The sequence below is a fragment of the Podarcis cretensis genome (genome assembly GCF_951804945.1).
Source record: "Podarcis cretensis genome assembly, chromosome: 12".
Lineage (NCBI taxonomy): Eukaryota > Metazoa > Chordata > Lepidosauria > Squamata > Lacertidae > Podarcis > Podarcis cretensis.
The window spans coordinates 54,381,994-54,408,412 of record NC_137181.1 but is presented as its reverse complement, the minus strand read 5'-3'; the positions used below and the strand labels follow the sequence as shown (position 1 = coordinate 54,408,412).

General features: G+C 43.4%; 1 protein-coding gene across 1 annotated transcript in view; it reads left to right on the top strand.

Annotated features, from left to right (window-relative positions):
• The window catches only part of TRANK1 (tetratricopeptide repeat and ankyrin repeat containing 1), a 51,302-nt gene extending 25,206 nt beyond the window's left edge, over positions 1–26,096 (top strand). Inside the window, exons 11-24 of the mRNA XM_079947502.1 lie at positions 1,664–1,918; positions 3,382–3,558; positions 5,520–8,483; positions 9,767–9,966; positions 10,425–10,562; positions 11,071–11,214; positions 12,172–12,328; positions 12,954–13,042; positions 15,194–15,297; positions 16,962–17,094; positions 17,931–18,076; positions 19,411–22,451; positions 22,858–22,959; positions 24,926–26,096. Coding sequence (XP_079803628.1) covers positions 1,664–1,918; positions 3,382–3,558; positions 5,520–8,483; positions 9,767–9,966; positions 10,425–10,562; positions 11,071–11,214; positions 12,172–12,328; positions 12,954–13,042; positions 15,194–15,297; positions 16,962–17,094; positions 17,931–18,076; positions 19,411–22,451; positions 22,858–22,959; positions 24,926–25,038 — 7,763 coding nt within the window. The 3' untranslated portion in view covers positions 25,039–26,096. The remainder of the gene's footprint in view (positions 1–1,663; positions 1,919–3,381; positions 3,559–5,519; positions 8,484–9,766; positions 9,967–10,424; positions 10,563–11,070; positions 11,215–12,171; positions 12,329–12,953; positions 13,043–15,193; positions 15,298–16,961; positions 17,095–17,930; positions 18,077–19,410; positions 22,452–22,857; positions 22,960–24,925) is intronic.
• Positions 26,097–26,419: the final 323 nt, after the last annotated feature.

Here is a 26,419-nt window from a genome sequence, read left to right as displayed (position 1 = left end):
AAAGAAAAGCACTTGTTGTCGGGGGCTGTAGCTCCTGCCTCACTTAGAAGCCTTTCAGTGCTTGCCAGAAAGTTTGATGTACCCTAGTGCTAGTTTGTGATCTACGGTTTGTAGCAAATAGGAGACACCAATGGAATCTTTCTGAGAAACAAAAGGGAAACAATGATGTATTTTCGTTGCCTTCTTCCTGTCTTAAATAAATTGAGAACTGAAACGTCACATTGGCTATTTTGCAGGTTTACAGGGAGTTCAGTTTTTTCTTCCCTAGGTTTGTAGCTTTTTTAATAATGCACAACTGTGTTAAGTGTTTTGAGGAGGGCAATCAGTGCCCATCTTTGTATGTCAACGTATTCAGTTGGCATTTAAATAAGATAGATGTCAGGGAACTGACATCGGAGCCAGAAGTGGAGGCAGGGCTCCCAAGCGATGCCTGAGAAGGGCCAAGCAGGGGGAGAGGGAACTCATCGGCTGGGGAAGGAAATCAGCGTAACACCAGGGATAAAGGGGGGCGGTTGGGGGAATCAGAGAGGGGTCTCCAGGACTCTTCGCTGGAGACCAGCGGGGAGAGCACAGGTCCTCCTCTGCCCACACCCACCCTGCGCAGAAGACTTCCGCGCAGGGAAGGTAGGCGTAGACTTGGCGTCAAAGAGCTTTTGTGCTGGAAGAAGTTTAAGAAACGCCCACTGACGGATTCTGCTAGTGACTGAACAGCCACAAAGTGAAGGGCTGTCCAGTCAGGAAAGGTTTAACCAGGCTACCTAGCCAGCAGTGGTGGCAACTTACGCACGAGCAGCCCCCATACATTCATTACAATAGAAGTTGTGACATATTACGGACAGAGCAAAAGGTGAAAGTGTTTTGGATTTTTCTAGAACAACGAAAAATTTCACCATGTCTAAATCAGATTAGAATTTCCAGTTTACATCCAGGCCTCCTCAGAAATAAGCCCCACTGGGTTTGATTAGGTTTGATTCAGTGAGTATCTAGAAGAGATACCTATATCACTCCCCCACCCCCATGGACTACTTTCCTGGAAAGCGGGTTAAAGTAATTTGCAGTGGACTCTTGTCATACGTTTCGGGTTGCGAGTGCTGCAAACCCAGAGGTGTAATTTGCAGTGGACTCTTGTCATACGTTTCGGGTTGCGAATGCTGCAAACCCAGAAGTGTATTCTTCAGGGTTTAGCCGCACATGCATGCGCAGAAGCCTCTACTTGCTGATTTTTCAGGGTACGTACGAACCCCTGGAATGAATTACATTAGTATCCAGAGGGTCCACTGTACCTCTGTCTTTAATGTGCTCCACAAACACAGCACACTGAACATGCCAGCAGAGTTGGAGGGAAACTTCCATACAACTAGGGAAAAAGTGGGTAAAATACTACCTCTTTTAATTGTTCTGAAAACTACATCATAGGGAAGAAAAGGCATTTTAAAAAGCTAGGAAAAATAAGAAGGGAAACAAATGAGAATGAAGGGACTTGGATGGAACGAAACCATGGAGTGGCTTCAAGAGGTATGGTTGTGTGAAATGGGTTGCCCGCCTCTACACATGCAATAATCAAATCCGAAGTGCCAAGGAATTTGTTTTTATAGTCAACTGTATTTCAAAGATCTTGTAACTTTGCTGGGCATAATGGCAGCCTTATTTTGACTACTTTCAGAAATTCCTGAAGAAATAGTTTGTGACATTCCTCCTGTGTGCGCCAGCAGCTTCATGAAGCTGTTGCTGGAGAAGCAAAGGTGGCATGAAGTTATGCTGCTGCTGACCCGAAAAACCACAGGGAATATGACATTGGGAGACGGCTTTATTAAGAACTGCAATCTGTCGGACGTTGACATTGGCACTGTCTTGAAAGACATGGACAGGTCAGATGGGCGACGGCTGCATCTCGTGAGATGCTTGATCCAGAGGGGAGGTGAGTATTCACAGATACCAAACTTTCTTTGAAGATTTGAATATCTCTTCGTTCTTGAGTTAAACTAATGCCAGTCTATCTCTTCTGCCTTTTTTTTAAAAAAAAAAATACAGTCGTACCTTGGAAGTCAAATGGAGTCCGTTCGACTTCCAAAGCCTTTGAAAACCAAAGTGCAGCTTCTGATTGGCTGCAGGAACTTCCTGCAGCCAATCGGAAGCCGCGGAACCCACATCGGATGTTCAGCTTCCAAAAGAACGTTTGAAAACCGGAACAATCACTTCCAGGTTTCGATCGTTCGGGAGCCAAAATGTTCGAGAACTAGGCTGTCTGAAAACCATGGTACGACTGTAACTACAATAGCCTTTTGTGCCTGCTGAACTATGGCGTGGAAAAGCTGTGGGTATTGTGTCGCATAATAAGATGGCGCTTTATGTGAGCAGAGGGTGACCAAGCAAAATTGGTGGCAGAGGCTTGGTGGTGTGGGATACAATCAAGCAATATTGAATTGTGACGCTATGAGCTGCTTTGGTACTGCTAGCTCAGTTGCAAGCTTGATGTACCCATCGTTGGGTTTAACTTGATTGTAGATGGCTGCAGGAACATTAAGAAGCTAGGAATTACTGTGGTACAGAGCGCTAAGAACCCACAGTGCCCCCATGGAAATAAACTTTGCTTTTGAGCTGTTTTGAGTAAGAAACAGAGAAACAGAACCCACGTATAAAGGAGAATAAAGTGGGAAGGGGGGGGACACACCCAAAACTGTATATTTTGCAAAGTTGTTACAGTGGTACCTCAGGTTACATACGCTTCAGGTTACAGACTCCGCTAACCCAGAAATAGTGCTTCAGGTTAAGAACTTTGCTTCAGGATGAGAACAGAAATCGGGCTCCGGCGGCGTGGCAGCAGCGGGAGGCCCCATTAGCTAGAGTGGTGCTTCAGGATAAGAACAGTTTCAGGTTAAGTACGGACCTCCGGAACGAATTAAGTACTTAACCTGAAGTACCACTGTATTGTTCTTCACCAAATCTTAACCTGTTACAGTATTTGTAAGAGTGGATTCCAAATAGCATTGAATCTGTCCATGGCAAGTCTGCGTTTATGTGCAAGTTGTTCATATGTTGCGAGTTTGTGTAAGTCTTCAATCCAATCGTAGAAGGGAGCTGCATTTTTGTTAAGCCTGCCTTAAGTTTAAGAGAGAGGCTCCCATTATGCCTTTCACACCTCTGCCCTGTTTATCACGGGGCTGCACAATGAAAGCCACCCTTTCGCCTCATTCTCCCCTCCAACCTAAACGCTAGTAGACAAAGGGCAGCTTGCATGCAGTCATAGCGAAATCCTTCTTGTTAATCTCACAAGCTTCTGTGGATGCATTGTGCCTTTTCTAGAACTGTTGAAATTTAGCTGCTGTTTCCCCCGATAGCATGCGCTTGTAATGTTGGTATTTGTAATATCGTTTCCCAAAGCGTCACCTGAGGGGAGTAGAGCAAGCCATGAAAAACCACTTCAGAAATGTTTAAAGAGCAATGATTTTGAGCTGGCATGTGTGCTCCTGAGCTCGGGTGCAAATCCACACCATATATCCATGGCAGAAGGCGATACCCCTTTACATGCTGCGTTGTCCATTTATTTTGATAAGAAAGGTAAGGGCTTTGACTTGGTATTTTTGTGAGTGGTGGTTTATTGAAATAGTTTATAACCTTCATCAGCCATGTTGACGGCAGCTTCTCCTGCCATCCTCTCACCATTGCAAAGTCAGTGGCATGGTTTGCAAAACCACCAGGAAGGGGATGGGAATGTTCCATAGCTCAATGTAGAGTCCATATTTATTTATTTATTACAGTGGTACCTCGCAAGATGAATGCCTCGCAAGACGAAAAACTCACTAGACGAAAGAGTTTTCCGTTTTTTGAGTCGTTCCACAAGACGAATTTCCCTATGGGCTTGCTTCGCAAGACGGAACGTCTTGCAAGTTCTTGCGAGTTTGTTTCCTTTTTCTTAAAGCCGCTAATAGCCGCTAAGCCGTTAATAGCCACTAAGCCGCTAATAGCCGCTAAGCCGCTAATAGCCATGCTTTGCAAGACGAAAAAACCGCTAGACGAAGAGACTCGCAGAACGGATTAATTTCGTCTTGCGAGGCACCACTGTATTCCAATTATACTCCACCTTTCATCCAGCCGGAAACCCAGCCAGATGGGCAGGCTACAAATAATAATAATAAATTATTATTGTTATTATTATTAGGGACGTGGGTGGCGCTCTGGGTTAAACCACATAGCCTAGGACTTGCCAATCAGAAGGTTGGCGGTTCGAATCCCCGTGATGGAGTGAGCTCCCGTTGCTCAGTCCCAGCTCCTGCCCACCTAGCAGTTCAAAAGCATGTCAAAGTGCAAGTAGATAAAGAGGTACCACTCCGGCGGGAAGGTAAACGGCGTTTCCGTGCACTGCTCTGGTTTGCCAGAAGCGGCTTAGTCATGCTGGCCACATGACCCAGAAGCTGTACACCGGCTCCCTCGGCCAATGAAGCGAGATGAGCGCCGCAACCCCAGAGTCGGTCAGGACTGGACCTAACGGTCAGGGGTCCCTTTACCTCCTATTATTATTATTATTATTATTAATTATCCGAGGAGCTCCAGGAGACATGCACAGTTCTTCCCCCTCCCCATTTTTATCCCCACAATGACGCTGTGCAGGTGATTAAGCTGAGAGGCAGTGGCAGTCATCTGTATGGCTGAGCCAAGGATCTGAACCCTGGTTTCCTAGGTCTTTGTCCACCACTCTAACCACTACCCCATACTGCCCCCCACGATTTCTGCTCGGAAGAATTGTGGGCAGCAAATCATAAGAAGAATCTCTGCCAAAGAACCCAGAGAGTTTGCTGCCAGTTGAAATGGGCAACTTGTGGTTCCATGAACAAATGAAACCTTCAACATCATGTGTAATATTCGTTAGTTCTTTCAAATAACAAAGAACACAGCGTGGCACTTTTTATTCTCCTTTCTGTCCTGTCTTAGAGTACAGCTACCTCATTTGGAAGCTTTACCTGAACAACTAAGTATAAAGTTCAACAGAGCCGAGAGATTTAGCCAAGTTAATTAGGAACAAATGAACCATTGCATTGTATGGAGAATCTATACGCTGGTGATGACAGATGGGAGTAAAATGGGGACAACCTGTATGCAGAGTGCAGCTCTTGAAGCACCCTTTCTATTCTTCCACCCCACCCCCTTCCAAAAAGGACGAAATATTCCTTAAGGTGGGTCAAAAGGATTAAAAAGAAAAATTCACCTAACACTCCCTAGATCAAGAGATTGCAGAACTCTGAACTTGTTCCAAGGCTGTGGAGAATTCCTTCCACTTGGAATGAAATATCTGCCCTCCATTAGCTTTCTCTCAGGCCAGGAAATTTTTATTGTGTCTGGTAGGCAGCATCTCATTAGAAGTAAGTTAAGTTGAAGGATGGAAACAGAGATGGTTATGAACCACTTTGAGCATTGTACAGTATGGATAAAAAGGATCAACTTTAATCTAAAATATTACTGTGGCTTGTGTGAATGGACATACAAAACTTAATTTTGTATATTTTGGTTTTTTCTCTCTCTAGATGAGAATGGCTTACATTTATTGAGTCTCCTTCTAGAATTGTACGATTCGGATCCGTCCAAATTTTCGTATCTTAGTCCCAATAGGCGAGACAAGAATGGGGACACAGTCATGCACATTATTTTTCAGAAAAACCTAACAAAGCATGTTAAGAAAATGTTAGGCTTGCTTGCAAAGTTTGAAATTAACTTGAATTTAAAAAATAAATCTGGCAGAGATGTGCGTCACAGAATAAAAAAAACTGATCCGATGCTTATAGCTTGGAATGAAGCTGTGGCTGAGAACAAGAAGAGGTCCCGACATGAATCAGCAGGACATCAAACTAAAATACCGAAATCCACTTTGGCTTGCGGCAAGTCAGAGCCCCCTAATTCAACCCATTCTTCAGCTGCACGGTCATCCAAAATGCCGCCTGAAGAACTCCCGTCAGACACAGAACGTAATCTATGTGCTGCTTCCCGTGAAGAGGAAGAGGCAGAAGTTGCTGGAGTTCAAAGCTCATCTTTCAGAGATACCAATAAGCCATTGACCCTGCGAGATTGCCTTGTACAAGCAATCACACAGTTAATCCAAAAACTCGCACTGAATGAAGTCTCAACAAAAGAGAACTCAGTGGTATCCCAAGTACCAAAGCAGCCACCTTCCATGACTAGGATTGCAGATGACAGGAGTGAATATCGGCAGGCGTGTGCCCATGAGGCCTATAATGCTTGCCCAGACCAAGATGAATTGGGGGAGAAGGTGCAGAATGAGCTTGAGGAGGCCAAAGCAGAAGAGGAAGAAGACGCCGAAGTCAATCGACAGCTTCAGGAAATTGAGACGTGCCTTCAGGACTTTGATAATATGACATGGGAAATTGAGTGCACCTCTGAGGTGCTTAAGAAATTAGGAGACAAAAGCTTCCCTCACCACATGAAGAAGAAAGTAGTATTGGCAATTCAGCAGCTAGGAAACGGTGAATGGACCCAAGGTTTACAAAAGAGGCTGAAACATTTGAAAGGTGACATTCGGCTCTACGAGGCAAAGTTGGACAAAGGGGCCAGACTGCTTTGGGAGCTTGCCATAGACTTTTCTCCTCGCTGTAGCGAGGCTGCGGAAAAGATAATAGAGAATGAGAATGCCACACATCCCACAGAAAAAACTGGGAGGGTTTACACCGAAATCATCAGGATATGGGACATTGAGCTTGATCACTGCAAACTCAACCGAGCCATTGACCGCGCTATCGACCGTGCTGTTGATCTCGCTGCTGACCGTGCCACCGTTGACCCTGCTGTTGAAAAGATATGTAAAGCATACAATCGTGGGCTGTCCTGTATTTTGAGGAAAAAGCTTAAAGGTATCAACGCAACTCCTATTTCTTCTAACTTGAATATACAAAAGCGCATTCCTCGCATATATATTGAAGATACTAAGGCAGAAAAGTTAAAAGATCATGTTCTGCCTGAATACTTTCCCCCAGCTAGTGCGGTGGAAACGGAATACAACATCATGAAATTTCACAGTTTCAGTACTAACATGGCACTTAATATCATCAGTGACATGACCACTGCTGTTGAATACCCCTTCAGAGTGGGCGAGTTGGAATACGCAGTCATTGACTTGAACCCTAGACCGTTGGAGCCAATCATCTTAATTGGACGGAGTGGAACTGGGAAGACTACTTGTTGCTTGTACAGGCTTTGGAAAAAGTTTTATTCTTACTGGGAGAAAGCAGAGTTGGCAGGAGGCCCCTTGCTGGTCAGACAGATGTGGCACAGATTGAAATTTAATATGCATTTTGAAAACAGCACTGAGGAGGAAGATAGTGAAAAGCAAGATGGCAGCGACCCCACTGATTCATCTGAACTGGAAACATCTCTAAGTACAGATGAGCAAGAGCAGGATGAAGATGAACAGGGTTCAAATCTAGGAGACCCAGAAATGAATTTAGGGTATGACTCTGATGAGGAACATGCTGCAGAAGAAACTGACAAACTGGAACACTTGCATCAGATCTTTGTTACTAAAAACCATGTTCTGTGCCAAGAAGTTCAGAGGAACTTCATAGAGCTTAGCAAGTCTTCAAAGGCAACTAGTCATTTCAAGCCCATTGAACCAAATGTTCACCGACTTCAGGATGTTAAAGACGAAAACTTTCCTCTCTTCCTCACATCCAGACAATTGCTGCTCCTCCTTGATGCCTCTATGCCTGAACCATTTTTTCTGAGAAATGAAGACGGAAGTCTTAAGCGCACCATTGCTGGATGGTCTACTAAAGAAGATCTCGCCATCTCAAATTGGCAGGAGGAAGAGGAAGACGTTGACGTAGATTATGATGAGGATGAAAAGGTTGCAGAAGTCCATATTAGAGAGAGTGATCCTCGAGTCTTTGTGACTTACGGTATATTTGCTAATGAAATCTGGCCCAAAATGGTAAAAGGCAAATGTCCCTACAACCCAGCGTTAGTTTGGAAAGAAATAAAATCTTTCTTGAAAGGGTCTTTTGAGGCTTTAAGCAGCCACCAAGGCATACTTACAGAAGAGGAATACAAAAAACTAGGACGGAAGAGGTCCCCAAACTTCAAAGAAGACCGTAGCGAAATTTATCAGCTCTTTGGCCTTTACCAACAAATAAGATCACAAGGAAATTATTTTGATGAAGAAGATGTCTTGCACAAATTGTCTCAAAGACTCTTAAAGCTCAGTGATCTACCATGGAGCATCCATGAGCTTTATGGGGACGAAATTCAGGATTTCACCCAGGCAGAGCTAGCATTGCTAATGAAATGCATTGATGACCCGAATGCGATGTTCCTGACTGGCGACACAGCACAGAGCATTATGCAAGGAGTTGCTTTTCGTTTCAGTGACTTGAAATCACTTTTCCACTATGCCAGCAAAAACTCTGCTGACAAGAAACAGAGTATTGTTAGAAAACCAAAAAGGATATACCAGCTTTATCAGAACTACAGATCTCATTCAGGTATCAAAATCTCAAATCTATATACATACATTACATGGGGTGGGCTGAGGAGACAGAGGTTTAAAAGAAAGGATAGCTGTACTCCATTAAGCTAAAGTTCCTTAAAAGTATTCAGGTTGAACAACCTAGAACCATAGCTGTCCACCTTTCCTTTTTTAAAGGGAAATTCCCTTATTCTGAATAGGATTCCTTGCAAGAAAAGGGAAAAGTTGACAGCTATGCCTAGAACAGTGGTTCCCAATTGGTGGTCTGCGGACCCCAAGGGGTTTGTGTAAGCCACCCACACCATTCACATAACAAAAACTACCATAAAAATATCATTTTTAAAAGTAGGGGGGTTATGGCTTGGCTTTTGAAAAACAGGGTCCACAGTGCTTAGCTAACTGAGAACCACTGATCTGGAATGAAAACGATAATTTCCAGGCTGAAAGAGAATTTATTTTAGCTTGTACAGATATTCTCTTCAGTCTTATACTGAAGCACTGCTTTACAGAGGATTTTCCTGTAATTCTGCCGTTTGACCTGTGTGATTTCTCTTACCCATCATTGCAACAGTTCTCTGATGTGGGCTTGTGATTATAGCATCTCTTGAACGGAGAAAAGAGGTGGAGAATCATTGCTCCCAGTAAAGCCATGGCTGATCTGGAAGTTGACCCCAGTCCAAGATCACATGGAAAACATGCATTTAAAGCACTATTTTAATATCCTGCACTATTTTAATCCTGAGGACTCTAGGTTTGTTTTTTTAAGGGTGCTGACATCACAGAGCGACAGTTGCCAGCACCCTTAATCTTAACAAAGGTTCTCCATGACTGTTGAAGTAGTATAATAGTGTTTTAAATGTATGGCGTAGATGTAACCCAAATCAATCCCACATGACTCCTCACAGAACTGTTGAGGCTTTTGGTGACTGATTCTCACAGCTGCTGCAGGATTGGGCCCTGGCACCAGCTTGGGTTGGTTCCTTAGGGTCTAAAGCGGTGATTCCGTGATACCCACTTCTGTGCACCTTTCTGATGAACATGAGTTTATCAGAAATGTGGAAGGAGGGTATATGACTCGACCATGTTCTGCCCTTCTCTGTCCCCTCATGTGGCCACCATCAATGAAGCAGCTTTTAAGCCATAGCTGTAAAACAGCTTTGTGTCCCAGCTGCGGTTTTGAGCTAGGCATTTGCTAACTTTTCAAGATTAATATTGTTCTTTCAGTTACCCTTTTATTTTGTTTCCCACCCGAGAGACAGATTTAATAGGTCAATTCTACCTGCTCATTATCGTTTGCAGGTATTCTCCACTTGGCCTCGGGAGTTGTTGACTTGCTTCAGTACTATTTCCCAGAATCCTTTGATCGTCTTCCTAGGGATTCAGGCCTCTTTGATGGGCCCAAACCCACCGTCTTGGAATCTTGCAGTGTTAGCGATCTGGCAATTCTGCTGAGAGGCAACAAAAGAAAAACACAGCCGATAGAGTTTGGAGCGCATCAGGTAGGCTTTTCTCAGCATATAATGTTCTGTACCAGAACAGAACGTTGCTGTTTTCGCTATTGTAAATGACAGTGTGCTGTCTTGAGTTCTTTGAACAGCTTTTCAGAATGTTAATAAAACTAAGCATGTCTGTAGTAATAGAGAAGACCACTTGTTTTTCTTGTTTATTTGTTTGGGAGCATCAGAATACATTGTAAATTATGGGCACCAGGTCTGAATCTTCAAGAAAAGTCCACAGCCCTAATTTCAGATGGAGGTGTGGAAACTGTTCCTGGATAACTACAGTAACCTAGGCACCTAAATGAGGCCATTCTTCTGAGTGATAGGATCTGTCTAGGCTTATCAATCACCAGAATCTGAAGACCTAGATTCAACTTCAGGCAACTTTCTACTTGTTGCATTATTTTCATGGGTTGCTGTTGGTTTTGGTGATCTAATGTCTCCCATTTTGATTGTAGGTGATTCTTGTAGCAAATGAAATAGCAAAGGAAAAGATCCCTGAGGAACTTAGTTTAGCTCTTGTGCTAACAATTTACGAAGCAAAAGGCTTGGAATTTGATGATGTGCTCCTTTACAACTTTTTCACAGATTCAGAGGTATGTAAAAATAGAGATGGAGAGAGAGAGGGGGGGGGGATATCATTCATTTCTCTTTAGGGGAGAGCTGAACAACTCAAATAGGCTAGGTTGAGTTGTCATCCTTTGTTCCTGCTAATAATGATATGTTCTTTTATCTGCTGGTTTGATTTCCATCACATGTTGTTTTTTGCAATATCAGCACATCTTAATTTATAGAATATATTCAGAACCAGTGAAGACATTGACCCCAAGTAAATTGTTTTGGGAACACTTGACAAACGAGTTCCACGTAGCTTATAGCCGGAGTCATTTTCATATCTGGGACTGGATATGGGATTTTTGCCCGAGATAGAGGGTTTCTTTGTTTCTTTGCACTGTGTGCTTTTGCGCACTGATTTGAAGATTGTTTTGCTTTCTGAGGTTGACTTCAAACACGAGTAAAATTGAAAACTTGGTTACAGCTTTCTGGGTGCAGTAGTGCTATTATAGCTATGGTTTTTTTGTCTCCCCGCCCCCCCCCCCTTAGGCTTACAAAGAATGGAAAATAATTTCTTCTTTCAAACCTCCCTCTCCTTTACCTGAAGAAACCAAAATGGTCATTGAAACGCCCTTGGAGAAATTTGCTGATGCTCAAGGAAAACATCCTGTTCTGAATCCAGAAATGTACAAGGTGATTACAAAATAAAACCGGAAGCAATCATCATGTCCCTATTTTTAAACCTATTTTTAAATAAGTAATTGTTTCTGTCCTGTCTCTTAATCAGCCTGTAGAATAAATAAATAATACATCTCTAAATAGTTGACATCCCAATCTTTGAGGACTAACCAAAGATATTGCACTGTAATGCATTTTTAATCTTTCATCCATTGTCTTAAATTGGATACAAATTGTGCTTACAGTGGTGCCTCGCAAGACGAAATGAATCCGTTCCGTGAGCCTCTTCGTCTAGTGGTTTTTTCGTCTAGTGGTTTTTTGACAGCTTAGCGGATTAGCGCTATTAGCGGTTTAGCGGCTTTTAGCGGATCAGCTGATAAGCGGCTTAGGGCTTAGGAAAAGGGGGGAAAAACCCCGCAGGAACTCGCAAGACATTTTCGTCTTGCGAAGCAAGCCCATAGGGAAATTTGTTTTGCGAAGCGCCTCCAAAACGGAAAACCCTTTCGTCTAGCGGGTTTTCCGTCTTGCGAGGCGTTCGTCTTGCGGGGCACCACTGTATAAAAGTACATTCCAAGTTTCACTTAAGTATCTTAGCGTCCAAGAGAACTACAACATTACAATATATTGCCCTTCTTTCCTGGGCAGGCAAGTTAATATGTGAACTTGAAGCCCATAATGAGGTTTTGAACATGCACACCAAATTACCTGCTGATTTTTCAGACTTCTGGGAAAATAGTTGTATTATAAACAAGCAGTGAATTCCAAACAGGCGAGTTTAAACCAAAGGCCACACTTGGCTTGGCAGTCTAATGGCATGTTAGGTTGCACTAGTAAATTTATTTTGATAACTGTGTCTTCAAACATGGTGTCCTAGAGTTTGATTTCTCTTGATGAAACATTAGTCCAAATGTATTTAGCTGCAGCACTGCTCTTTATGATAGTCTTTTGCACATATCAACATTGTATTCCTAGATGCTTAATGGAGAGCTAAAGCAGTTATATACTGCTATTACAAGGGCCAGAGTCAATCTGTGGATCTTTGACGAAAACAGTGACAGGCGTGCACCTGCATTTCGGTATTTCATCAAGCGAGAACTCGTTCAGGTTGTCAAAACAGAGGAAGATAAAGGTAAGTGCAAAATTCTGCAAACTAGACTGTCTCATAATCAACATTTGATTTTAGCACAGAAGGTGCAAATAATTAAGGAAGGAGAAATTTATGCTTAAATGTTTTTTATCGCCTACATTTTAGGAAATTCCCAATGACTTCAGTAATGTTAGGGCTAGTTTAATGAGCTTCCTCTTTTTAACTGCAGCATCCATCCGCCCCAACCAATATGGCCAAAGGTCAGGGATGATGGAAGTTGTAATTCTACAACATTTGGCAGACACCAGGTTGGAGAAGTCTGACTTAAAAAGATGTGTCTGATATATTCCTGGTTTCTTCTTATCTCTGTCTCTTCAAGAGTTCCTTGGAACCAACTCACAGCTGACTGCAACATACTAGGAAAGCATTGGCTAAGGCTGTCACATATCCGAGAACATTTATATCTGTGGTCAACAGTTAGCTTTGTCAGAAGGCCATTTTGAGAAGGGGATGTGAGTTGGGGAAACCAACCTCCCATTTTCTCCACCCCAAAGCAGGCTTACAGTCAAGAGAACTGCTCAGATGACTGAATTAAAAGTGAGCTGAGTTGATGTCACAAGAATTTTAACAGTGCAACAATTCCTTCCATCCTTGTTTTGCCTCCTAGATTTCGATGACAGCATGTTTGTTAAAACCTCAACTCCAGAAGAATGGATTGCGCAAGGAGAATATTATGCAAAGCATCAGTGTTGGAAGGTAAATTCACAGACTTGCTTAAAAGGGAGGGCATTTTAGGAAAAATACAGTAACTCTGGCAATGAATCATAGAAGTGAAATTGCAAACAAACAAACAAACAACAATACAGATTAGAATTATGCTAGGCTGTGTACCTGTAGAGCTTTGTGGGGGACAGGCTTCTGCTAGGGTGGGGCAGAACCTCATTTAATTGAGTATTTTTTTTAATGCTTTTCAATAATTTTGCAGATGAGGCATGGCAAAATGCCATGGATGTGGCCCCTCTTAATTCACAACCGGGAACACACCTGCAAATCCTGTTGAGTCACTGTGTTTAAGTCTGTATGCCCTGTTGATGTTTGCTGTACTTAAAATAGTGTTTTTTTTCTTTTTTGCAGTGCAACACAAAGGCTTGTTTTTGTTGCTTTCATTGGTAAAGTGTCACTCAGTGAAAACTATATAGCAAGTAGACCGATAATTGTGGAACTAATTTCACATTTTGTCTTTGTTGTCATGTACCAGTGTGTCATAACTGAATTGGCACAATTTTGAGAAATGCTTAAGAATTAAGGCTAGATCCAGTGCTGCTTTTGTTTTTTAACCCAGTAGTTTAATTAACCAAATGCTATAGAGCATGCTCAGCTTGTTTTGGGTTACCTTTGGTACACTTGAAATATTGGGTGTGCTTTTCTATATATATTTGTTAATATAGAAAAGCAGTGTGTTTTGTAACTTTTCTTTTTTTTTGTTTGCAGTTTGGATTTTATATTAAGAATTTTATATTTTTTAACCAATGTTCTTGAGAGGTTTGCATGTACATTTAGGAATGGATCCAGATGTGCTTTTCCAGATGCAGAAGGCAGCTTATGTTTATGGAAGGGCAATGGTTACAGAGTTGTGTGCAAAGAAATGAAACTAAATTCAAAGATGCTGTTCTTCTTGGCTGTAGAAGCCTGCCCTGCTACATACAGCACTGCGTGAACTCCAAATCAAGCTGTTGTGCCAACAGGGCTTGTTATTTTCCTTCCATTTACACTTCTTTGGATCTAACTCTATTGCAGTTTGTTGCTCAATTTCTTTGCATACACACTAATTGCATGTTGCAATTTACAGCTTAAGCCTTAAGCCAAGGTTGGGCAAATGTCTGGGTAGAGAGTGAAGCAGATGGCCTCAGAATATGGTGGACTATCTTTCCTTAGAGGTTTTTAAGTAGAGGCTGGATGGCCACCTCTCATGGAAGCTGTAGCAGCAGTGGCTCTTGAAGCGTGGGACGAGCCAACTCTGATTCTGCATCTTTCTGCAGTTTATAATGAACATGAAGTTCACTGCTACAAGTGTTCACTGCTTAGTGTTGGAATTCCATTCCCCCGTTGTGCAGATATGTGGGGTTGTTTCATCACATGTCTGTGTTTACATTCCATCACTGATGGAGTCATGGGAGCGGATGTTGTTTTTACACTGTTCCGCTCTGTTGTACTGTTGTATTCCTTCTCTCCGAGGAAGAAGAGAGAGAGAGGAGCCATGGTTTCCTTTGTCCTGATTTGTATATAATAAAAGTAGCTTGGTACTCACACCTCAAGCCTAGCTCTGCTGTTATTGACTCTGCTAAGTCAATGTGTGCTCATCGCCTCAAGACATGAGTCATGGAAGCATGTCGGGGAAGTAGGTTGATGGATCTCCTGAGCAGCACGAAGAAGGGAGAGATGGGCTGGCATGTATATGTCATTTGCCAGGGGGCCTGTCCTGCCTCCCGGCAACCCCCCAACACTTAGATGGTTTTCAACAGATAATTCATGGAGGGAAGGTCTATCCACGGCTATTTGCTATGATGACTAGATGGAAGGTCCATGTTGAGTTTTGTTTTGGGGTGGGGGTGGGCAGCAACAGTGAAGAAGGGCAATGATCTGCTTGTGGGCTTCCTACAAGCATCTGTCCCGCCACTTTGTGAAGCCTTCTAGGAGCGCTGCATTTTGGGGAAGCATTGATATCTCAAATGGTGGCCCGTTAAGATACTGTTACAGGCGCAGGAGCCAGAGATGATTAAAAACAAACAAAATACCCAACAATGAGCAAGCCTACTTGGTCTGTTGTCTGCCATTCAAATAAGTGAGTTACACTGCTTCTCTGTGAAACAACCAGTGCTCTAGATAAATGTTGTTTTCCTGTTTCAGGTGGCTGCTAAATGCTATCAAAAAGGAGGAGCAACCGAGAAGGAAAAACTAGCCTTGGCACATGACGCTGTGCTTAAAGTACAGTCAAAGAAAATGAACCCAAGGTAAGTGTCTTCTAAATGTAAAAAACATAAATCTGTTTGAAAGTGTTTGGTTAAAAGTCGTTTGATGCATCACCGTAAACGCTGGTTTACAGCAAACCCTGCCCTCCCCCAACTTAAGCACATAGAAGCAGCAAACCATAATCCAGGCATAGGCAAACTCGGCCCTCCAGATGTTTTGGGACTACAACTCCCATCATCCCTAGCTAACAGGACCAGTGGTCAGGGATGATGGGAATTGTAGTCCCAAAACATCTGGAGGGCTGAGTTTACCTATGCCTGCCATAATCCTTGGTTTAATGTTAATTTGAACCAGAGATTGGTTGTTTCATTTTGGTCCAAGCAAACCATGATTTGCAGCTCAGGGATCAGTCTTGCTTTGTTCTTTGAACTTGTTAGTAGAGAGTCACATGAACAATCTGCGTATTCGTGGTAAATCATTATTTGTGGCTTGCTGTGACTTGTGAATTGGCATGGTGGTGATAGGGAATCTGTGGCAGTTTTATGCTTCCTATCTTAGATGCTATAAAAAGTAAATATCTTGCCTTACTCTAGGGTGCACACCCAGCTCTTTAGGATGCTGCTACCACCTCTGCTTCCTACAATTATCATTCCACATAGTTTCTCCGTCAGACTTTCTCCTGCCTGGCCTTTCTTTGCACCAGTGTGAGCCAGTGTGGTGTAGTGGTTAAGAGTGGTAGTCTCGTAATCTGGTGAACTGGGTTCGCTTCCCCGCTCCTCCACCTGCAGCTGCTGGGTGACCTTGGGTGTGATGGGACAATGAGCTACTTGTGCGTAAAAGGATTAGTCCCTCGGAGTTTGCTTAACGTAGCAAAGCTCTGCCTTGAGCGGAGCCCTTGGACATGGCTCCGTTAGTCACTGGTAGAATCCGACAGTGGGCGCTTGCGGAAACGTTTCCAGCATAAAAGCTGCTTGACGGAAACGCGTCTCCTAGATTCCCTGCGTGACAGCTTCCGGCGAGGGGTGGGGGTCGCTAAAGGGGGCCTTGATACCTCCTCACTGTTCTCACTGGAAGTGTCCCAGAGCCTCCCCTCCGACTTCCTGTCCCTGGAAGCTCCTGCTCCCCCCCTACTGGTTCCCTCTTCTGCTGCAGAATCTCTTCTATCCTCCTGGAGCCCTCCCACCACCTGTTCTTCCGATGGCAGTTCCCTGACCTTGGGCTAGTCACACTTCTCTGAAGTCTCTTAGCCCCACTCACCTCACAGAGTGCTTGTTGTGGGGGAGGAAGGGAAAGGAGAATGTTAGCCGCTTTGAGACTCCTTCAGGTAGTGATAAAGTGGGATATCAAATCCAAACGCTTCTTCTTCTTCTTCTTTCCATATCTAGAGCTTCCTTTTGAAGCCAATGGAACAAATTTGTCATAACTACTTAACTCCTTTTTGCTTCCAATAAAGACAGTTGTGATGGATGTAACATAGACCATGGCTTGATTCAAAAAGAAGACTTGAGGTCCCTTTAGAGCAATGAAGTCACTGTTTATTATATTTCTTTCCTGCATGAAGAGCGCGTGTTGGAATCTGTTTCTGTCTCAGCTTGTTAATGTTTTAAAATAGCTAATGGAATGAAATACCTTGAATCAATTGGCTGCCTATTTTTCAAAATGTGATTGCTTTGTTTTATTTCTCTCTCTCTATATATATAAACAGAGAGAAGCAAATGGAATATATGGAACTGGCTAAAACTTATCTAGAATGTGATGAACCAAATTTGGCTCTCAAATGTCTAATCCATGCCAAAGAGTACCAGCTTTGTGCACAACTTTATGAAAAATTAGGAAAGGTAAATGTGGTTTCCCCACTTCTTTATCTTTCATTTTCCAGGTTTTTTTTTGGGGGGGGCTCTTTAGTATTTCACTATGGGAGAGTAAGAAATCCAAGTTGATTTATCTCTGCTCATCAAAGCATTGCATGGAGAGCTATTTTAACAGTTAATGGAAGTGACATTTGACTCAGGAGAGCTGTTTGGGTCAGTATATTTTATCCCACAGCTACTCTGCATGCAAAAGGTTTCTTATTTCATATTTTCTGTTGTTCATATTACTTCACGTTTGCATAGTCAGTAGGCAGAAATGAAAGCTAGCTTGGTGCACACCTGGTTGCCCCAACAGAATATGTGTGTTGTGTGGATATGGGCGTATGAAGCCTTAATTTTAGGTAAGTGGGTGAGACTTAATTGAGGTCAGCCATGGAGAAGAAAATGGGGGTGGGGGGTGGGAGAGAGAGTGTCTGGAAAGTCTAGGAACCAGTAAATATTTTATGCTGACCCTTGTGTTGTTGTGTGGTGAGGACAGACAAATCAATTTCCTTTCTATTGTGAGAAGTGTTAAAAGGGAGAAATTTGTACACACGCATGCACCTGATTTGATTTTCTTTACATTTGTCGTGGTAGACTTGGTGACTTGCTGCTGAATGTGTATTTATTCACTTGAAATATGTGGTGCTTGAGTGAACTCCAGGTGATAACTAAACTCCTATTTGATGTTTGATGATAGCCTATTAGCATAAGCAAGTTGTTTCCTCTTGCAGTCAGTCTAGCCCTATTTGCTAGAATTAGAGAGGTGTTCCCAGCTATTGTATGCTTGATGTAAGCATCCATGTGGTGTCATCATCGTACAGGTGAAAGAAGCGGCATATTACTATAAAAGAGGACAATACTACAAAGATGCATACAGATGTTTTGAGCAGATGCAAGAGTTTGATCTAGCGCTTAAAATGTGTTGCCATGAGGAGCTGTATGAAGAAGCAGCAAAATCTGTTGAAAGGTCTGTATTTCAAGAACCTGTTTCATTAAAAAAAATAGCATTTCTTCTGCCTTGCCAGTTTTATGAAAAGATTGCTGATTTGTGTCCTTGGGTTGCAATGCATGCCGTTTAGAACCACATATCTAAATAGCCTACGAAAATGTTAATACTTTACTTGGAAAAGATAGTTTAAGTCATGGGTAGGCAAACTAAGGCCTGGGGGCCGGATCTGGCCCAAGCGCCTTCTCAATCTGGCCCGTGGATGGTCCAGGAATCAGCATGTTTTTACATGAGTAGAATGTGTCCTTTTATTTAAAATGCATCTCTGAGTTATTTGTGGGGCCAGCCTGGTGTTTTCACATGAGTAGAATGTGTGCTTTTATTTAAAATACATCTCTGGGTTATTTGTGGGGCATAGGAATTCATTCATTATTTTTTTTCAAAATATAGTCTGGCCCCCCACAAGGTCTGAGGGACAGTGGACCGACCCCCTGCTGAAAAAGTTTGCTGACCCCTGGTTTAAGCCATTTCTACAGTGCATATACAAAGATCTTATAGAAAAGTAAAAGTGCTGATTTTTTTTAAAAAAAGAAACAGTGCCCAGTACTTTTTTGTTTTTAAATCAGCTTTGAAAATCATTCAGTCACTCAACCAATGAGCTGATTGTACTAGCCAAATGCCATGACATATAACCAGATGTAATGGTTCTAGGGGGTTGCTCGTGCGTAAGTTGTCGCCACACCTGGCTGGGTTACCTGGGTGAACCCTTTCTGTCCGGACAGCCACCCATCCGTGGCTGTCTCAATCGCTGGCAGAATCCGTCAGTGGGCGTTTCTTGAACTTCTTCCAGCAAAGAAGTTCTTTGACGCCAAGTCTCCGCCTACTCTCCCTGTGCAGAAGTCTTCTGCGCAGGGAGGGTGTGGGCAGCGGAGGACCCGTGCTCTCCCCGCTGGTCTCCGGCGAGGAGTCCTGGAGCCTTCTCCCCGATTCCCCCATCTGCCCCCCTTCTCCACTGGTGCTACACTGATTTCCTTCCCCAGCAGATGGGCTGCCTCTCTCCCTACTGGGACCCTCTCCGGCATCGCTCTGGAGCCTTTCCTCCGCCTCTAGCTCCGATGGCAGTTCCCTGACACCAGACTATAAAACATAATATGAAATATACACCAATAATAAAACCAAACACCAGTATTATGAAGAAAGGGAAATCGGAAATATTGAGACCTGGCTCAACTGCATATTAAGCTCTGAGTCTCCAGAACAACTTATAGCAGTGTTAGATAACATCTCACTGGATGTTAAGTTGTGCATCTACTTCCAATTCCCTGTTGAAGTTTACTTGTATATGTCTGTTTCAGATATCAAAAGATGATGAGAAAAGAAGGACTGCCAATTTCCAAACTTTCATACACAGCAAACCAGTTTTATTTGGAAGCCGCTGCCAAGTACTTGCGCACAAACAAGATGAGTGAAATGAAGGAGGTGCTGTCTCACCTTGACACCGAAGACCAGCTTGTGTTTTTGAAAACGCACAAATGCTTTGCTGAAGCTGCTGACCTGCTGAAGAGGGAAGGCAAAGATGAAGAAGCCGCAAAGCTGATGATGCAACATGGCTTTGTACTGGAAGCAGCCAAGCTCACTAACCAAAAAGAGTTCCGAGCATCGTGTCTGCTTGCTGCGGCCCGCCTTAGTGTGGCAGGCATTTGTAAGGTGGAGAACGTGAGAGACATCTTGAGCGAAGCCTTAGATCTGTTTGAGCGAACAGACCAAAAGTCTGGTAGTGCAGAGGCTACCTATTTGATAGGACTTTTAGAGAAAGACTTCTATACGTTGAAGAAGGCCTTTGGAATGTTTTTGCGTGTGAATCACAATGCTGGCGCTGTGGAAGCTCTGTTTGGCGCAACAAGCTGTGATGTCGAGAGTGAGGCCATCTTGGGATTAACATCCTATGGAATCGAAGCCCTCCTAAATCTGGTCAAGGCTTTCAAAAAAGCAGGCACCAACGCCGAGAAGGAAATGGTGAAGTCGTGTTTTGAATACTTTGGAATTGTCCTGATAGACGGGAAAAGTTGTCAGGTCTCCCAGAATGAAGCGGGCTGTATTCTAGAACATTTGTCCGAGAATTACAAACAGAGAGAAAAGAGAACAAGTGATAAGCTCAGCGTAAGCCTGGAAGAGGTGAAATTTGCACTGAATAAACATTTGTTGAATAGGCTTACTGCCATTATTCACCATTTACATGGTCTGAGATTCCCAAATATTTGCACAAAGTTTATTGTAGGCTTGAAGTGTGAGGAAGAAACCTGTGAGGACTTCCATAGCTCCCTGTCACTTCACGAGATAAAATCTATATTTCGGTGTAAAATGCACCTGGCTGCAATAAATGGGCTTCTGTTAGAAGCCAAGCAAGTGTTCCCAAAAGATTTGCTTCATGAACCCAATGCCATTGATGAGTTATTGACCGCTGATAAGTATGCACTGTGCAAATCTCTTATCAATGCAATATTTCCCAAGCACTTCCACCTGAGGATGGTGTCCGAAAATCCAGTGGTATGCAAACAGATCCTGAGCCATTATCGCTTTAGCAATAAAAATTCTAATCCTTGCAGGGCGGTTCTGAGAGAATGCATCCGGTCCGAATTTAGAAACGAGACGGCCCAGAACAGGAGAGAATCGACGGATCTGTGGCTGAGAATGATGCAGGTCTTTGCCTTTACTTCCACTTACCCCGAAGAGTTTGATAGACTCCTTTCCAAAGAAGAAGATGACTATAATAGAGAACTGAAGATGGCGGACGAAAGGGGGAGAGGGAGATCCAAAGGCATAGAGGGCAGATATGGAATGCTGCTACCTGATAAATATGCAGGGAATGCTGAAAGCACATACTTGTGTTTCATCAGACTCTTGCAGGAATCCATGGACCAGCTCTACATTCACAGAAACCTTGAGCAGTGCAGGTGGTTGTTTTATCGTTTCATGAATGTCTTGGTGAAGAAATGCGTTGACCCTTTAATTCCAAGCATAGGAAACACTGTGGCTTTGCTGGAATTTCAGTTCGTCCTGTGTTGTGCTGTCCTCATGCGCCTCTGCAAAACCATGACTCTCTGCCTCCCCAAGAGTTATATTGCCCTCTTCCATTACTGGGACTATTTATTCGCAAGAGGGGACCGATGTAAAGACGCCTTCACCTTTTCTGTCATACAAGAATATAAGCCCCAGGACACAAAGCAAGCCATAGAGAAATTTAAGCTTCACCTGAGATATTTAGCCAATGTTCTGTGTAGGTATGAAAACTTCAATGTACTCTTTGATGCTTTTGGTGACCTTGGCTTCATCATGTCTGGGGAAGCTGAGCGCACTGTGGTGCTTTGCTTAGTGATGTTGGTGAATGCTGATCAGGTGCTTGGTTGGAAATATAAAGATCTCTTAGCCAAAACTTTTCCCACCCTCCGAGAATTCCTTGCAGAACTGAAAAGGGACTTCCCTTCCAAAGTGCCTGAAAGATTGATTAAGATTGTGGATCTGATGAGTGAGACGTCCAGTGTTAAAGAAGTAGTCGATGGCCTCAAGGAGCTGCTGTTTTGTCGAGATACAGAGTATTTAGCGGACTGTTGTTGGAGGTGGGACCCTAAAGGAACGAGGGTTACTAAGTATGAGAACAACAAACTTGTCAGAGGTATCTACTTTGAGGTTGCCGACTTGGACAGATTTGCATATCTGAGCCAGGCAAGGAATTTCGAAGAGGCAGAAATAGATCTTGAAAAGGACATGTACATCGAAGAGAGAGAAGACCCATTAGCCAATATAGCATTGATAAGGCAGCAGAAGCAACAGCAAAAGGCTTCTGCCAAGCGGAAGCTGCGGGGCCTTTTCCTGTTTGTCTATTGTTGCATTAGATGGAAAAGGATTTCCTCTTCAAAGCAAGAATCCCCGGATATGGCACTGGGGGTCTTCAAAAAAGCAGACGTTGACCCAACACAGTGTGACCTTTGTGGAGTCAAATTTCTCCAGAGGCCTGCAAACTTTGCTGCTCAGACAGAACCTTCTGAAAAAGAACCCACAGAAGTGACAACACCAACGGAGGCAGACTGGGAAGAGAACATGGAGAGAAATGAAATTTTTGCCGCTGGTGAAACGTTTGAAAATCACATCATGCTGGACGAACATGGAAATAATTTTGCCTCTTACCAGAGGTATTTTGAGTTTTTCAGAATTAACGTGGAGCCATTAATCCGAAAGGGGATGGATGTGATGGAAAGTATTGCCGATAACACGTGCATCAAAGGCCACTTTGCATCGAATGAGCAGTCTAACCACATGCAAAGCAGAATCCAAGCGGCTATTAAGAAGATTTCTGATATGGTGGAGGACATCTATAGGAGAAAGGCGTGGGCTGATGGTAAGGCATTTCAGTTGTTTCAACGTCTATCATCTCAGCAGTCAGGGAATGTTCTCCTTTGCAGGGAATGATACTGAAATGTCATTCATCAAAATTATTTAGTGAATATAAGCATTCTGGCAGGATCCACACTATGCAGATGTGATTTTTCAACAACAACAACAGTCCACTCCAGTAATGAAGTGTTAGATATAATCCCTAGCACTTCATAAGGAACCAGCCATCATGCACATACACTGTTAAATAATGGCTTGCCTTTTCAGATGAAAGTAGTGGTTTCCTGCCCACCCCTTGTCCCAAATTTCCATTGTTTCTACATTCCTATAATAAGTGTTAAATGGGGTGTTACCCCTTCCCATTACACCCATGATTCTAATTGGTTACATCTTTTTGTTTTATGTTTTAGCTGAAGAAACCATGTCCAAGTTGGCTAGCAATTTGAATTCTAATGTAGACAAAGCTTCTAATTGGCTGAAGGAAACAGAGTCCCGCCTACTAAAGGAGGAAGGTACGTTTTAAATTTTAAGTACATGCAGCTCACTATATAAGGTTACATCTGTTAATGCTGAAGCGTGTATTGTTTAGAAGTAAGCAGTACTGTGGCTTGTAAGAATAGTGATATACTATGCTGGCAGCCCATTCAGTTACTTAGCATGGAACTTGTAATTTGAGATAGTGGATTCAGTATGTATGCAGCCTTATTGCTAGGTCAGGAGCTTTTCTTGACTAAATTCTTCCTTTCTTGCTCAACTGCTGAAGGGACAAGGAATTTTCTTTCTCCTCCTTTTGGCAATTAGAATTGACACATGGGCCATTCAGTAAGGCAGAGGTTTTCACCCTTTTTGAGTCTACAGCTCCCTTGAACAACTATATTCTTCCTGCAGCTCCCCTGTGGGACTCAGGAGCCCTGTTATGTCACCCCTTGCCTGCTGAGCTAGCAGCCCCTCACCCTTTTTTTCAACACCCGCCCTCGGGGAATGTTCCATCAGCCTCCTCCCATCTCCTTGGGAGTCCTCTGGGCAGCTGCTGCCGCCACCCCTGGTCTCTGAGCTGCCACCCTTGCCCCAAAGAGAGGTGCCTCCTCACACTGCCCCACAGGGGCCTGGGACTTGTCTGCTGCCCATTTCCAACAGCAAGGGCCGGCACACTGGCTGGCTGGCTGGCTGGACTTCCTCGCCCACTTTCTTGCCACCTCAGCCCCTGGCAACCAGCACCCCCTGGCCAGCTCCAGAGGCACCATTCACCTACAGAGCTTGTAGCCAGCTATACAAGCTTTGTATATTTCTATACAAACAGCTATACAAGCCTTTGAGAGGCAGAGACGCAAGAGGGCATCAGGAGGAAGGGAAGGGAAGGAAAGAGGGACGGAGGCCAGTGTTGCCCATGGCACCCTGACCATCATTCAAGGCACCTCAGGGCACCATGCCACACTGGTTGAAAACCACTGCAGTAAGGCATTTAAACAGAAGCATCAACTTCAAGTGTCCTATTGAAGTTGGATTATTTTCACACACAACCCTTCCTCCACCCTACCCCAAATTGTGTGTTTTCTGAATCAGATGAACTTGCTGAGAAAGGAGATTAGGATCCTCACTTTTATTTTCGAACAGAGGTTCATGGACCTTTTATTAGCTGCACGACAAAAATTCACCTGGCTCTTCTCAGTAAGGTGATACAGTAATTGGAAAGTATATCTCTCATGCATTGTCACAGAGCAGCTCATGCAATGGGGGCTAAGTGACCAGAGAAGAAACAAGATGAGATCCAGCAGCTTCATTAGTGAAGAAGGGGGGGGGGAAACCCCTATAAAGTTCTAGCAGCATTTTTTCACCAGTTTAAACTTGCACGTGCAAGGGGAGATTTCATAAGTGACATCTAACGAGTGCAAGTTTTACCTCCTTTTGATGGCTTAAGGCTTAAAGGTAAAGGTACCCCTGCCCGTACGGGCCAGTCTTGACAGACTCTGGGGTTGTGCGCCCATCTCACTTAAGAGGCCAGGGGCCAGTGCTGTCCGGAGACACTTCCGGGTCACGTGGCCAGCGTGACATCGCTGCTCTGGCGAGCCAGAGCCGCACACGGAAACGCTGTTTACCTTCCCGCTGGTAAGCGGTCCCTATTTATCTACTTGCACCCGGAGGTGCTTTCGAACTGCTAGGTTGGCAGGCGCTGGGACCGAGCAGCGGGAGCGCACCCCGCCGCAGGGATTCGAACTGCCGACCTTTCGATCGGCAAGTCCTAGGCGCTGAGGCTTTAACCCACAGCGCCACCTGCGTCCCAGGCTTAAGGCTTACATATGTTGAAAAAGGTTTTAGATAAAATAGAAATTCAAGCCATTCTGGCATATTTGCCAATGACAAAGTGAACAACAAGGCTGTGGGACTCCACAAAATTTTCCCCCTGCTAGGATGCAGCTTAGTAAGTATTCCTTGGCACATTGTTTTGTCTTTAAAATTGAACAATTCTTCCTCTTTTAGAGTTTGACCATGACAAAGACTTGGACAGTGAAGTGAAATGCGAAGAGGACACTTTTGAAGAGCTGCACCCCAAGAAACCCTCAAGAAAGATGATGAAGAGAAGAAGAAAATAATTAATTTTTATTTTTTTTAAGCTGAGGTTTACTCCTCCTTTGATTTGGGTTGTATTTTGTTTACATTTTATAACTTGAGTATTGAAATGTGAAAACACAAATTAAATTGGAAGGTGAAACCTGCCAACAAATGTTCTCCCCTTATAGTAACTTGGATAGAAGGTTAGCAGTCGGCTTTTAGTAATTTAGGGTTGGGGTTTTTTAAGTACTCAAAGAAGCTTTAAGTAGAATAGAGTCAATTCCACAACAGGAATCTGGAGCAACATATTTGGCAGGGAGTCCCATGGTACACAAAGTGTTGGGAGAGGACACAATTCAACTCAGAAGTGGTAGGAGGGGTAGATGCTTAGGGTTTTTTTGGCTCATCTCCCACTTCACCCTGTAACACTCTCCTACCACCACCAGTGTCCTAGATGGATATTGGTTGCATTAAGGAGAAAACGTGTCTTCCTGTTTCCTGTTCCCCCATTTAAAATTGCACCTTCCCTCTGCTACTTTGCAGTTGCTTGGCAAAAGTCCAGCTTTTGAAAACTCCTGCCATTGTTAGATGTGTCATTCTACCTTTCAGAGCCAATGCATAAGCAGTTGGGAGTGGAGGGGAGAGAAAATAACCCTTCACCTTCCGTCCTCATCTCCTTTACTTTCCATTTTTAAATATGTGCCCACAAGCTGGGCTAGGAGCATCCTCAACAACAGGAAAGGGTTTTTTTGCTTTTGTTTTTTTAGTTTCATAGAATTTTAACTTTTGCAGAATGTTCAGAAATACCTTATGCAAGTGAGAAGCAGCTGCGAATTTGTGAAGCTCAGCCTCGTTTCTCCTTTCCTCGTGTCTCCTAGAAACTGCAAGGAATAACGAGAGAGTGCTCATTTTTCTCACAAACTTACTTTGATATCAACTGTTCTCCTACATGTGTCAAAAAAGATAATCTTTCTCTAGAGTTTCATTATGGTTTATATGCATTTTAAAGGGGTTTTTTATACTTTTGCAATTCAACAAAATAAAATACATCATTGTACTATTTTAGAAAACAAAACAAAACAAATATTGGTGTTTATAACTGACTCGTGCCTTTTTTCTACAGAGGTTGTAAAATCGGTTTTAGAGAGGCGTGGGTGGCTTGAAGTCTTATCATGAGGATTTCTGACTCCCAACTTGGAAACAACAGCATTGCTTTTCAACCCCTTCCCAGTTATTCTGCTGGAATGAAGAAAGTGTGCCAAGGGTGGGGGACATAAAGAACACGTGCTGGTGTAGAAATACTTAAGTTCGATTGAATTCTGATTTTTTAAAAAAACGGTTTCCTGATCTCAGAACTATTTGATTCTAATGGTATGTTTGGCTTGGCTCAGGTTGGTGGATATCAGGGGTCCTAGTAAAAAA